The sequence below is a fragment of the Musca vetustissima genome, unplaced genomic scaffold, assembly GCF_032173495.1.
Source record: "Musca vetustissima isolate MV318-11 ecotype Yass unplaced genomic scaffold, APGP_CSIRO_Mvet_v1 utg297122, whole genome shotgun sequence".
In the NCBI taxonomy this organism is placed as follows: Eukaryota; Metazoa; Arthropoda; class Insecta; order Diptera; family Muscidae; genus Musca; species Musca vetustissima.
Window position 1 is genome coordinate 1 of NW_026877808.1, and position 13,390 is coordinate 13,390.

Sequence of the window (13,390 nt, forward strand, 5' to 3'; positions counted from 1 at the left end):
GCTGATATGATATAAATTCCTGTAAATTTTCATTAGAACCGTCTGTGGAAATATATTTATCTATAAAAGTAATTACAGATGAAAAGGACGAAGAATTATTTAGATCTATTTTGGGTGCATCCTTAAGCCAATACATGCCATGAATGTGCGGAGAACCACGTTGTTGGAATTCTACTCTCCAATAGTATTTCTCTACAAAATGATTGTCGAAAATTCCACCATTCATTTTAAATAAAGAAAATAATTGCCTGAAACGGAAATCAAAGTAGCGGGAGCATGTAATCGCGTCACTTCGAATCAATCGAGCTTTATCCGCAAATGATAGATTTGAAGCATCTTCTTCAGATATGTCAATTTTGTCAACAGTTTTACAGAGAATTACTAAAAGTTCTACCCATTTAGTTTCGGCTGCAGATAATGTTATAAAAAACGTAGGAAGACCGAATTGTCTGATCATTGCAACGGCTTTCTTTTTTTCTCCTTCCCAGTGAGCTGGTGACGTTCTTATTCCTTTGAGGATGCGATAGCCGTCATCGTGTTGAATAAGACTATTCATATATGACTCGTCTAAAGCATGTCTGGCTGTAACATTTCCAGATCGCGTGTGTTTCCTCAAAGCGATTGACATAGCACTTTTAATGGTTAAAAGCTCTAGTTTTTTGTAACTATAAAGTATTTTATCTACTCTACAGCATCGTCTGTCATAACGTCGGAGTTCGGAGCGGACAATTTTTGAATAGGTTTCAGTACAGGAACGTTTTTTACCGCAATAGATAGAAACAAACGCTAACTCCTCAGAATCAACATCAATTATCATATCTATTGGCCGACGTCCTTCACCTGGAGCCATTACAACTCGTTGGTGAGGTACATTTTCAACAGCTCTACATTCCAGCATTGTTTGTTGGCCACCAGGATTAAGATTTTCCATTGCATATTCGATGTCCGGAAAGTCTAAACCGTTTGCGAGACATATATTCGGTCTTTTCCCATTCTTGATTGCTCGACTGCAGGTTTTACAAAAAGTATATGAGCCATCAACCGAGGGAAACCTTTCAGATAAATAAAATACTTCATTAATAAAATTTAAATTTGACATACCTTGTTTTTGCAATGATTCCACCTGGTGAGAAACCATAAACCGCCACAGCATGTGCATATCCTTGTTGGTCCTTGTTTAATAACATCATTGTATCGCTGGAACTTCAGTTGATTTCGTCGTGTAATTAATCGCGCTGACTCCTCTTGCCTTTCTTCATATGAAATACTATTTCTACGCCTTCTGCTTCGTTCGGCCTGTTGCGTGTTGGCCCGAATCCTATTGCTGGGGTTTCGTCTATGGGAGTCCACTCTAGACCTAATTGACCGGTTCAAATCCTGTTGTTCGCTCCTCTGCACGATTCGCCTTTGTTGCCGTTGTAGCGTATTTCGTAAACGCTCTGTCACACGAATTTCGGGATTTTGTCGTCTTTGCGATTGCGATACTGTGTTCCTTCGTTGTTCTTCCTCGTTATATATTGGATCCCTGCGTCTATTGGCATGTTCCACAGTATTCCTTTGTTGCTCATCTTCATGATATATGGGGTCCTGGCGTCTAATAGCATGTTCGGTGGTGTTTCTAAGCCGTTCCTGATCATGAAACAGTATATCCTGGCGCCTAATAGAATGTTCGATTGTGTTCCTAAGTTGTTCCTGATCATGGTATACGGCGTTCTGTCGTCGTTGAGAATGCGCTACGGTGTCCCTTTGTTGCTCCTCTCTGCGGTACAACTCATTCTGACGTCTTATTGCATGTTCGGCAGTATTCCTAAGTTGTTCCTGATCATGGTATATGGGATTCTGGCGTCGTTGAGAATGTGCAGCAGTATCCCTTTCTTGTTCCTCTCTACGGTAGATCTCACACTGACGTCTTCGTGCATGTTCTGCAGTGTTCCTTTGTTGTTCTTCCTCATGATATATTGGATTCCGTCGTCTTTGAGAATGCGCTGCTGTATCCACTTCTTGCTCCTCTCTTCGGTACAACTCGTTCAGACGTCTACGTGCATGTTCAGTAGTATTCCTTTCCTGTTCCATTATACGGTATTCCGAATTCTCCCGTCTCTGCATATGTGCAGTAGCATCACGTTGCTGCTCAGTTGTTCTGAATTGCGTGTCCTCTCGTCTAGTTGTGTGCGCAGCAGCATCACGTCGTCTTTCTGCCATTCGAAATTCTTGGCTTTGTCGACGTAGTCTCCTCCATTCTGCGCCATATGTTCGCCGAATAGCATTGTTTTGTGTAGTTCTTAGAGAATCTCGTTCTTCTTGAACTCGATTCCTAACAATGCGTCGGCGTGTGGCAGCACTCTGTTTACGTGTTCTTGGCATTTTTAGTGTTATTAGTGTTAACTGTTTGAAATGTATATTAATACTGATCATGTGAATTGCGAATACACAGCATATATAAATACCCTTACAACTGTTTTTTGAGTATATATACAGGTAAATTAAATGTACTTAATTTCTTGTTTATGTACCCACTTTTAGATCAAAAATAATATCAACACATATTTCGCAGGTACTTTCACTATTAAATATCTTTGTACAAATATATGAGAATACAAATTGGTTTATTATTTTTTTAAATTTAAACAAAAATTAAAATACAGTTGAATAACAACACAATTCGGTACAATGTGTACAATTTTAATGGTGTAATTTCAATAAAGTTAGGGTATTTTGGGCTATATATATATATATATATATATATATACTAGCACGCAATTCGGGCATAAACGTTTGTTATTGGTGCAACATTTAAATTAATCATATAATTCAGACTCAAATCGATGTGCTAAATTTCGTGTACCTACATCTAAACCGATTTCAATCCGGAAAACTGAGTGTAGTTGGTGGGAAATTTGCATAAAATTGGTAAAAAATTGGATGAAATAAAATATGTGATATTTATCTAAATGTGAATCTACCTAGATATATCAATAAAGTATGTAAATCGACTCCAAACAAATATAAATAGGTCATCCGTTGGGCTATGTCTGTACTTCTAGAAAACGCAACTACGTAATTCTATGCTCAATTTTGTAAGTTGTGCAACATTTGATGTCAATCTGACTAACATAAGGAGTTTGATGCCCAATTTACTTGAAACCGGGGGAAAATATATATGGAAGCTCTATCCAAATATTAAGCGATTTGAAACAAACTTGTCACAGGTTAGATTGTTCTAATTTCAGAAAGTTTTGTTCCTATCAGCCTATTGATTCTTTGGTGCGTTAATTACTTAAAATCAATCTATAAAAAAGGGAGCTATATCTATATCTAAATCTGGACCGATTTTCACGGAAAAAAGCAGACATCACCCTAGGCTCAATTCAGTACGTTATGCCAAATCTCGTGCAAATCGAAGATATATAGCGACTTTGGTGCACCATTTACATCAAATCGAACGAAACTATATATGGGAGCTATATCCAAATCTGGGCCGATTTTCTCGAAACTTGGCAGACATCACTCTAGGCTCAATTCAGTACGTTGTGCCAAATTTCGTGCAAATCGAAGGATATATAGGGACTTTGGTGCACCATTTACATGAAATCGGACGAAACTATATATGGGAGCTATATCTTAATCTGGACCGATTTACACGAAACTTGGCAAACATAATTCTATGCTCAATTCAGTATGTTATGCCAAATTTTGTGCAAATCGAAAGATATATAGGGACTTTGGGGCACCATTTACATGAAATCGGACGAAAATATATATGGGAGCTATATCTAAATCTGAACCGATTCTCTCGAAACTTGGCAGACATCACTCTAGGCTTAATTCAGTACGTTATGCCAAATTTCGTGCAAATCGAATGATATATAGGGACTTTGGTGCACCATTTACATGAAATCGGACGAAACTATATATGGGAGCTATATCTTAATCTGGACCGATTTTCACGAAACTTGGCAGACATAATTCTATGCTCAATTCAGTACGTTATGCCAAATTTGGTGCAAATCGAAGGATATATAGGGATTTTGCTGCACCATTTACATGAAATCGGACGAAACTATATATGGGAGCTATATCTAAATCTGGACCGATTTTCACGAAACTTAGCAGACATCATTCTAGACCTAAATGATAAGGCTGTACCAAATTTCGTGCAAATCGAAGGATATATAGGAACCGTTTACATTAAATCGGTTAAATATATATATGGGAGCTATATCTAAATCGGAACTGATTTTTCCCAATTTCAATAGGGTTCGTCCTTGGGCCGAATAAGTGACCTATGCCAAATTTCATCCAATTCGGATAATAAATGCGACCTGTACTTTGTTTAGAATTTAACAAAAGGAACCATGTGTCTATCTCGATTATGTTTGCCTGTTACAAACATATGCACAAAGACATAATACCCTGTACCACAGTGTGGTGAAGGGTATAAAAATGGGAGCTATATCTATATCTAAATCTGGACCGATTTTCACGGAAAAAAGCAGACATAACTCTAGGCTTAATTCAGTACGTTATGCCAAAATTAGTGCAAATCGAAAGATATATAGCGACTTTGGTGTACCATTTACATGAAATCGGACGAAACTGTATATGGGAGCTATATCCAAATCTGGGCCGATTTTCTCGAAACTTGGCAGACATCACTCTAGGCTCAATTCAGTACGTTATGCCAAATTTTGTGCAAATCGAAAGATATATAGGGACTTTGGGGCACCATTTACATGAAATCGGACGAAACTATATATTAGAGCTATATCTAAATCTGAACCGATTCTCTCGAAACTTGGCAGACATCACTCTAGGCTTAATTCAGTACGTTATGCCAAATTTCGTGCAAATCGAAGGATATATAGGGACTTTGGTGCACCATTTACATGAAATCGGACGAAATTATATATGGGAGCTATACTTAATCTGAACCGATTTTCACGAAACTTGGCAGACATAATTTTATGCTCAATTCAGTACGTTATGCCAAATTTGGTGCAAATCGAAGGATATATAGGGATTTTGGGGCACCATTTACATGAAATCGGACGAAACTATATATGGGAGCTATATCTAAATCTGGACCGATTTTCTCGAAACTTGGCAGACATCAGTCTACGCTCAATTCAGTACGTTATGGCAAATTTCGTGCAAATCGAAAGATATATAGGGACTTTGGGGCACCATTTACATGAAATCGGACGAAACTATATATGGGAGCTATATCTAAATCTGGACCGATTTTCTCGAAACTTGGCAGACATCACTCTACGCTCAATTCAGTACGTTATGGCAAATTTCGTGCAACTCGAAGGATATATAGGGATTTTGGGGCACCATTTACATGAAATCGGACGAAACTATATATGGGAGCTATATCTAAATCTGGACCGATTTTCTCGAAACTTGGCAAACATCACTCTACGCTCAATTCAGTACGTTATGGCAAATTTCGTGCAAATCGAAAGATATATAGGGACTTTGGGGCACCAGTTACATGAAATCGGACGAAACTATATATGGGAGCTATATCTAAATCTGGACATATGCACGATTTTCACGAAAATTGGCAGACATCATTCTAGACTTAAATGATGTTGCCTTAAATCAACAACAAATGGACAATAGCAAGGCTCTAATAAATCCACTTTTTAATAGACCCAATTAAAAAATGAAATGGTTTCCAAAATTTATTGCCAATCCGATTATTATTTTCGATTTCCAAATAAAAAAATTGGATTCTTTTACACACACCTCCCTCTTCGGTCTTCCAAGGTGAAATCATTCGATTAGACTAATTTCGCTTCGCTTATGTTTCGTTTACAAATTCCCTTCTTTTTTTGGTGGATTTTCTGATAAGATTGGCGTCGACACGGCGATTTTATAACGATTTGCCAAGTATTACTAATCTTAAGAATTTTCAAAATAATAATAAAAAATAGAAACAAAGACAATATTTTTATTGCCGGATATTCGAAGCAAAAAAAAAAGGAATGGTAGTTGGCATGTTCGTTCACATAAAGTTTTTTTGGCGAAGATGAGCTTTACAACACTCGAGAATATTCGTTAATCTTGGAAGGGGAAAGTTTCGAATGGCACAATTAAAAAGTGTTGTTGGAGAAATTCTTTTCGGAGGTGTTTTTATGCCTTATTTTCTATGAGGGTCCATATTAGTTATTGTGTTAGTTTCGGTAATCATTGGTTTTATTCCCGCTGTCTTACGTGATGGGGCGGTTGCGCCATCTATTGTTGCCTAGAAACAATGTCACCTTGAATTTTACTTCATTGGTTGGGATCCTTGCCTATTTTGTGTTGTACAAAATTTAGTAACATTTATAAATTTTTTTGCATATACTTATAGTGGGATTTTCAAAATAATAATAATAATAAATAAATAAATAAAAAAACCTACTTGTCTCAATCCTAAAGAACAAAAAGATTTCACGTACTTAATTTCAAAATTTTATATCTAGATATCTACTCACTATATATAATATTGTAAATTGAGTTCCATTTAAGTTCAGGATTCAATACAAAATGTACCGTTTTTAGTACACTTTTAAAACATGTTGGTACTTTTTGTACACAAACGGTACACATTTCAAAATCACTATCACATCTCAATCCAACTGAATAGCGATCCCCATATTACTTTTCAATATTATAGAGCAATTTATGCATCAAATATCAAATTGTACTAAATTTAGTACAATATATAATTGAATGCACTATTTTCAAAATCTACTCCCTATAACATCTCTAGGCAATCCTTCCACCAAAGTTCAATATTCAGGCGAAATTAATGCACCAACTACTAAATGTACTAATTTTAGTACCAGTTACAACTATTTAGAACTTACAAAATGAATACAAACCAACTCCTAACATCAATTCTGTGTACAGCGAGTCCCATACCAAATTTAAAGATACCAATTCTATTCGACAATTCTGTACATATTGTAATAGAGCATAATTTAGTACATTAGTACAAATTTTCGCATTTTTTTCAATTTTAGTACTAATTTCAATCATACTTGTTAAAGGTCAAGCTATATACAAAATTTTCTATTGTAATATAATATTTAGCACTTTTTTAGTATAATTTTAGTACTAATTTTGAAAAAAAAATATTTGAGCGTAGCATTTTATTTTTCAATAGCTTAAGCTACGTACCCAAATTCATATATCTCTATCGGAGCCATTGTATTAGAATATTTAGTACAATTTTAGGTTTGGATTCTTTTAATTAGAATTTTTAGTACCATTTTAGTACTGATTTCGAAAACAATAGTAATCCATTACATTCTATGTTAATAGCTTATGCTACATCCCCAGTTTCATATATCTATTTCTACCGGTTCCATTGTATTAGAATATTTAGTACGTTTTTAGTACCATTTTAGTACTAAATTCCAAAAAATATGCACATTTGAAATAGTTCAAGCTATATAGAAAATTTCTTTCTCTATCGGTTCCATTTTATTAGAATATTTAGTACTATTTTTAGTACCATTTTAGTACTAACTTCCAAAAAATGTTTCAGATTTCTATCTATATCGGTTCCACTGTATTAGAATGTTTAGTACTATTTTTAGTACTATTTAGTGCAAAATTAAATTATGCATGATGTTTTAATTTTAATAACTTAAGCTGAATACCAAGTTTCGGATTTCTATCTTTATCGGTTCCGTTGTATTAGAATATTTAGTACTTTTTTAGTACCATTTTAGCACCAATTTCCAAAAATTATTTTTTTCTCATTCTATTTTAATAGCGTAAGCTATTAAAATCAATTTCAGATTTCTATCCTCACCGATTCCATTGGAATGTAACATTTAGTACTATTTTTAGTACCAATTTCCAAAAAAATATTCCTATTAGTAATAGTTATTGGTGTATACACAGTTTTAGATATCTATCCCTATTGGTTTCATTGTGTTAAAATATTTAGTACTTTTTTTAGTATCATTTAGTACTAATTTTCAAAAATATATATTTATTATTAATACTTAAAGGTGTGTACAAAGTTTCAGATATCAATCTCTTTCGGTTCTACTATAATAAACTATTTAGTACTTCTTTTAGTACCATTTTAGTACTAAATTCCAAAAAAAATATTTAGGTATTCTAATTTTAATAGCTTAAGCTAAATACCAAGTTTCAGATTTCTATCTCTATCGGTTCCATTGTATTAGAATATTTAGTACTATTTTCCAAAAATATATTTTTATGAGTAATATTTAAAGGTGTGTACACAGTTTCAGATATCTATATCTATCGATTCTATTGTAATACAATATTTAGTACTTGTTTTAGTACAATTTTAGTACATTTAGTACGAAAAAATTCTTATTATTAATAGTTAAAAGTGTATACACAGTTTCAGATACCTATCTTTATCGGCTCTATTGTAATACAATATTTAGTACTTGTTTTAGTACATTTAGTACGAACAAAATTCTTATTATTAATAGTTAAAGGTGTATACACAGTTTCAGATATCTAGCTCTATCGGTTCTATTGTAATAAAATATTTAGTACTTTTTTTAGTACCATTTTAGTACTAATTTCGAAAGAAAAATTTTTGTCTATAATCTTATTTTTAATAACTGAAGCCACATTCCTAGTATCATATATCTATATCTACTGGTTCCATTGTATTAGAATATTTAGTACTTCTTTTAGTACCATTTTTAGCACTAATTTCAAAAACAAAAAAAATATTCCTATTAGTAATAGTTAAAAATGAAAATACACAGTTTCAGATATCTATCTCTACCAGTTGTATTGTAATATAATATTTAGTACTAAATTCCAAAATTTGTACACAAATACCACATGAACACTCGTCTAACCATGTCCGCATAATACAGCTTTTTTAGTACATTTCAGTATAAATTAAAAAAAAAACTCTCTCCAATAATCGGAATTTTTGAGGATTTTTTTTTCATTTATGCCAACTGTAGCCTATCTGTTAGATATCTTTAAGTGTTTGAACTTGAGCGTTTTGCTGCGATGACATGCGACAGCGCATTAACACAGAGTCGTCGTCATGAGCGGAGGAGACTTGGTTTTGGTATTCGCAGCGATTATAGGCATATAGCTAACAATATGGTTCGACTGACGTTGTCTCAGTTCCATTTGCCGCGCCATATGTTTATTTAAATTTCATTATTAGTATTATATGTAAATGTTGTTGTTGTTGTTCTTGTCTATGTTTTTAACATTGTCAAACGCCAAAAGAAAAATAATAAAAATAAAATAACAACAACAACAATTCATTAGACAACAAATTAAAAATGTTTGAATTTGAAATGAGCTTTGCTGTTTGCTTTTTTTGTGATCGACTACTTTGTGACAATTTTGCAAATAAAGAGGGAAGGAGGAGGGCATGAATTTTTTTGTTTGTCTGTTTGCCATTCTGGTTTTGGCAATGCTTCCTCCTCGTCCAGCCCCAAATAAATTAGAAAGAAAAATAACAACAAAACGTGCTTCGAAGAAACTCAAATATTTATTTTCCAAATTATCATTTAGACGAGAGTGGCACTTCAGTGTGACAGATTAGCCGGCTGGCTGAATGGCAGACAGACAAACAAAATGTGACTTGGGATTTTAAGAAAAAAAAAAACAAAAACAAAAAAAAATGAAATAAATTCTAAATTTTATTTTCTACCCTGAAATATTAGTGGGCGGTATTCATTCGGCTAATTGGTTTAACTTTCTCGATTAACTGTAAGGAGGAAGCCACAAATAATTGGCAAGGTTGAAAAATCAAATTGTTGCAAGATGTGTAATGAGAACGGTCACAACAACAACAGCAGCAATAATAGAAACAATAATTCTTAAACAGGAACTAAGTAACGACGTAGTACTACGTAACATACATAAATACGACGCAAGACTTGCCTTGCTCACAAAAAACATGATTAATGAACTTATGCACAATATACTACGATAGCGGTGATGATTAAAACGTAATCTCTCTTTCTCTTTTCGTCAGTCAATTTCAATGATGATCTCTCAGTTACTCTCTCTCACACACTTACTCCCTGTTCTGTTAAAAGGGGTAATAATGCAAGCCACGTGCAAAACACGGCACGAGTGCTATTTTTCTCTCTCTCTCTCTCTCTCTCTCTCTCTGAAAGAAATTTGTGTGTGGATTAATGAAGCCAAAAACGGGACGAATCACATACATATATTATGGAGAGAAGTGATGATTGTGTTGTTTTTCTAATTCTAATCAGAATTCAGTAGAGAGAAGTAATTAAGACGGAAGTCGACTTTTGTAATTGACGAATTTCTCATACTTGTGATAAGACGGATTTGGCCTTGTCCATGTGACAAACCGTTTTGTTTTTGTATAGAATTGTATGTGTTTTTTGGTCAATATCTAATCATGGTTTCTTTTATGATTTTTTATAGTAGTCGCCATCCAACGAAACCTAGAAATAGCATCTATCGGAACAGGTGGCTAAATTTGAATGGTTTTATTGATTCGGCCTAGATCGTTAGATATTTTTGTATTTAATATCAAAAAATAATTCACAAAAAATAAAAATAATACTCCGCAAACAAGGTAAAGCGGGCTGCGAAATATTCACCGGAGGTGTGAGTATGAGCAGAAACCAGTAAGGAAAGTTCAAAAATCGGACGTGGCCGACTTTGAATGTCATTTACATAAAACTTGGCATGTATCAATCTAGACCTAATTCAATACTCTGTGCAAAATGTTGCCTCAATCGGACGAAAGTATATATGGGAGCTATATCTAAATCTGAAGCGATTCCAACAAAATTTGGCATACATCAATCTGAGCCGAATTTAGTACTCTGTGCAAAATTTTGCCCCTATCGGGCAAATATTGGCAGTATGGTGCTCCATTTACGTAAAATCGGACGAAACTATATATGGGAGCTATATCTAAAACTGAACCGATTTTCTTCAATTTCAATAGGGTTCGTCCTTGGGCTAAATAAGTGACATGTGCCAAATTTCATTCACATCGGATCATAAATGCGATCTGTACTTTGTTTACAGAAATACATGGACGGACGGACAGACGGACATGCGTAAATTGACTCAGAAAGTGATTCTATGCATATTCTCAAAAGGAACCATGGGTCTATCTCGATTCCTTTTGCCTGTTACAAACATATGCACAACGACATAATACACTGTACCAGAGTGTGGTGAAGGGTATAAAAATACCGCGAGGTCCATCAGCCAGTTGACCTCACGATAGAGTCAGCATTATGTATAATAGAGCTTTCAAATTTAACACGGTTCATATACCCCCCAAATTTTTTGTGTTAGCCTCCCTATTACGATACTTCCCATATTTTGGTGTTTTGAGCACGATTCTCAATCGAATGCTCCATATGTTAGTATTTTGTGATCTCATACTAAAAATTATAAAGATTGACCCATTTTCGGGAGAGGCCCAATATGAAGCTACCTTCCGAAATACGGTATTTTAGGGGTTTTGAGCACGTTTTTCAACAGAATGCGACGTAATTTGATAATTGGATAGAAAATCCATATACCAAAAATTATTAACATTGACCCATTTTTGTGGTAGAACCGAAATTCGGAAGGTACCTTTATATACCTTCCGAATTTCGGTATTTTAAAGATTTTGAACACATTTTACAACAGAATACGCTGTAATTTTGTATTTTAAAATATCACAACGTAGAAAATCTCCATACCAAAAATTATCAATATTAACCGATTTTTCTTGGTAGCCCCTACAAAATATCGAAATTCGGAAGGTACCTTTCCAAATTTCAACAGAATGCGTTGTAATGTCGTATTTTGGTTTCTAGTTTTGGTTTTTGGTTTCTTCATACTAAATCTCCATATACCATGACCCGCTTGTCGGGGTAGCATCCATATTTTGGCATTTTGGACACATAGTTCAATTTAGTTTGATATTTTCGGTGCTATATTGGTAGAAATTTTCCCACCAAATATTATGAATATCGGTCCACGTTTTGTTTTTGGAAAAAAATTACCCGGATAATTTTTTTCTATAGAAAAATGTATGCGGTTAACTTTTTACTGCAGAATAATGTTTTCATATAGAAAAAAGTTTGCGAATAAAAAAATGTATCCGGATCATTTTTTTGACAAATTTATCGGAATTTGTTCGTAAAGAAAAATGTATCCGGATATTTTTTTCTACAGAAAAATGTATCCGAATAATTTTTTCTTATAGAAAAATTTATACGGATAATTTTTACTTATAGACAAATGTATCCGGATAATTTTTTCCCATAACAAATGTATCTTCATAATATATTTTCTTTAGAAAAATTATCCGGATATTTTTTTCTAAAGAAAATTTTACCCGGATTTATTTTTCTTATTCAAAAATTTATCAGGATAAATTTGCCTTTAGAAAATGTAAACCGATAATAGAAAAATTTATTCGGAAAAAAATATGCGGATCAGGTTTTCCTATAAAAAATGTATACAGATAATTTGTTTCTTTAGAAAAAATTTTTAGAAAATAATGTTTTCCTATAGAAAAATACCCGGATAATTTTTTCCTATAGAAAAATTTGTCCGAAATTTTTTTCTTGTTGAAAATTTATCCGGATAATGTTTTCCTGTAGAAAAATTTATCCGGATAATTTTTTCCTGTAGAAAAATGTATCCCGGTAATTTTTTGCTATGAAGCAATTTATCCAATTTTTCCTATAGAAAAATTCCTTTAGAAAAAAATTATCCGGATAATTTTTTCCTATAGAAACATTTATATATATATATATATATAATTTTTTCCTATAGAAAAAAGGATCCGATTAACCCGGATTTATTTTTCTTATTCAAAAATTTATCAGGATAAATTTGCCTTTAGAAAATGTAAACCGATAATAGAAAAATTTATTCGGAAAAAAATATGCGGATCAGGTTTTCCTATAAAAAATGTATACAGATAATTTGTTTCTTTAGAAAAAATTTTTAGAAAATAATGTTTTCCTATAGAAAAATACCCGGATAATTTTTTCCTATAGAAAAATTTGTCCGAAATTTTTTTCTTGTTGAAAATTTATCCGGATAATGTTTTCCTGTAGAAAAATTTATCCGGATAATTTTTTCCTGTAGAAAAATGTATCCCGGTAATTTTTTGCTATGAAGCAATTTATCCAATTTTTCCTATAGAAAAATTCCTTTAGAAAAAAATTATCCGGATAATTTTTTCCTATAGAAACATTTATATATATATATATATATAATTTTTTCCTATAGAAAAAAGGATCCGATTAATTTTTTTCTTTAGAAAAAATTATCCGGATAATTTTTTCCTATAGATTATTATCCGGATTATTTTTTCCTGCCGAAAATTTTTTTCTAATTAATCCAAACAATTTGTTCATACAGAAAA

The 13,390-nt window shown here is 33.2% G+C and overlaps 1 protein-coding gene across 1 annotated transcript; it reads right to left on the reverse strand.

Annotated features, from left to right (window-relative positions):
* Positions 1-1,101: 1,101 nt before the first annotated feature.
* LOC133322473 (trichohyalin-like) lies at positions 1,102-2,364 on the reverse strand (the record flags this gene model as incomplete). The annotated part of the gene is made up of 1 exon (XM_061531467.1): positions 1,102-2,364. A coding segment is annotated over exon 1 (1,263 nt), but the record flags the coding sequence as incomplete, so codon positions are not given.
* Between the last annotated feature and the right edge of the window lie 11,026 nt (positions 2,365-13,390).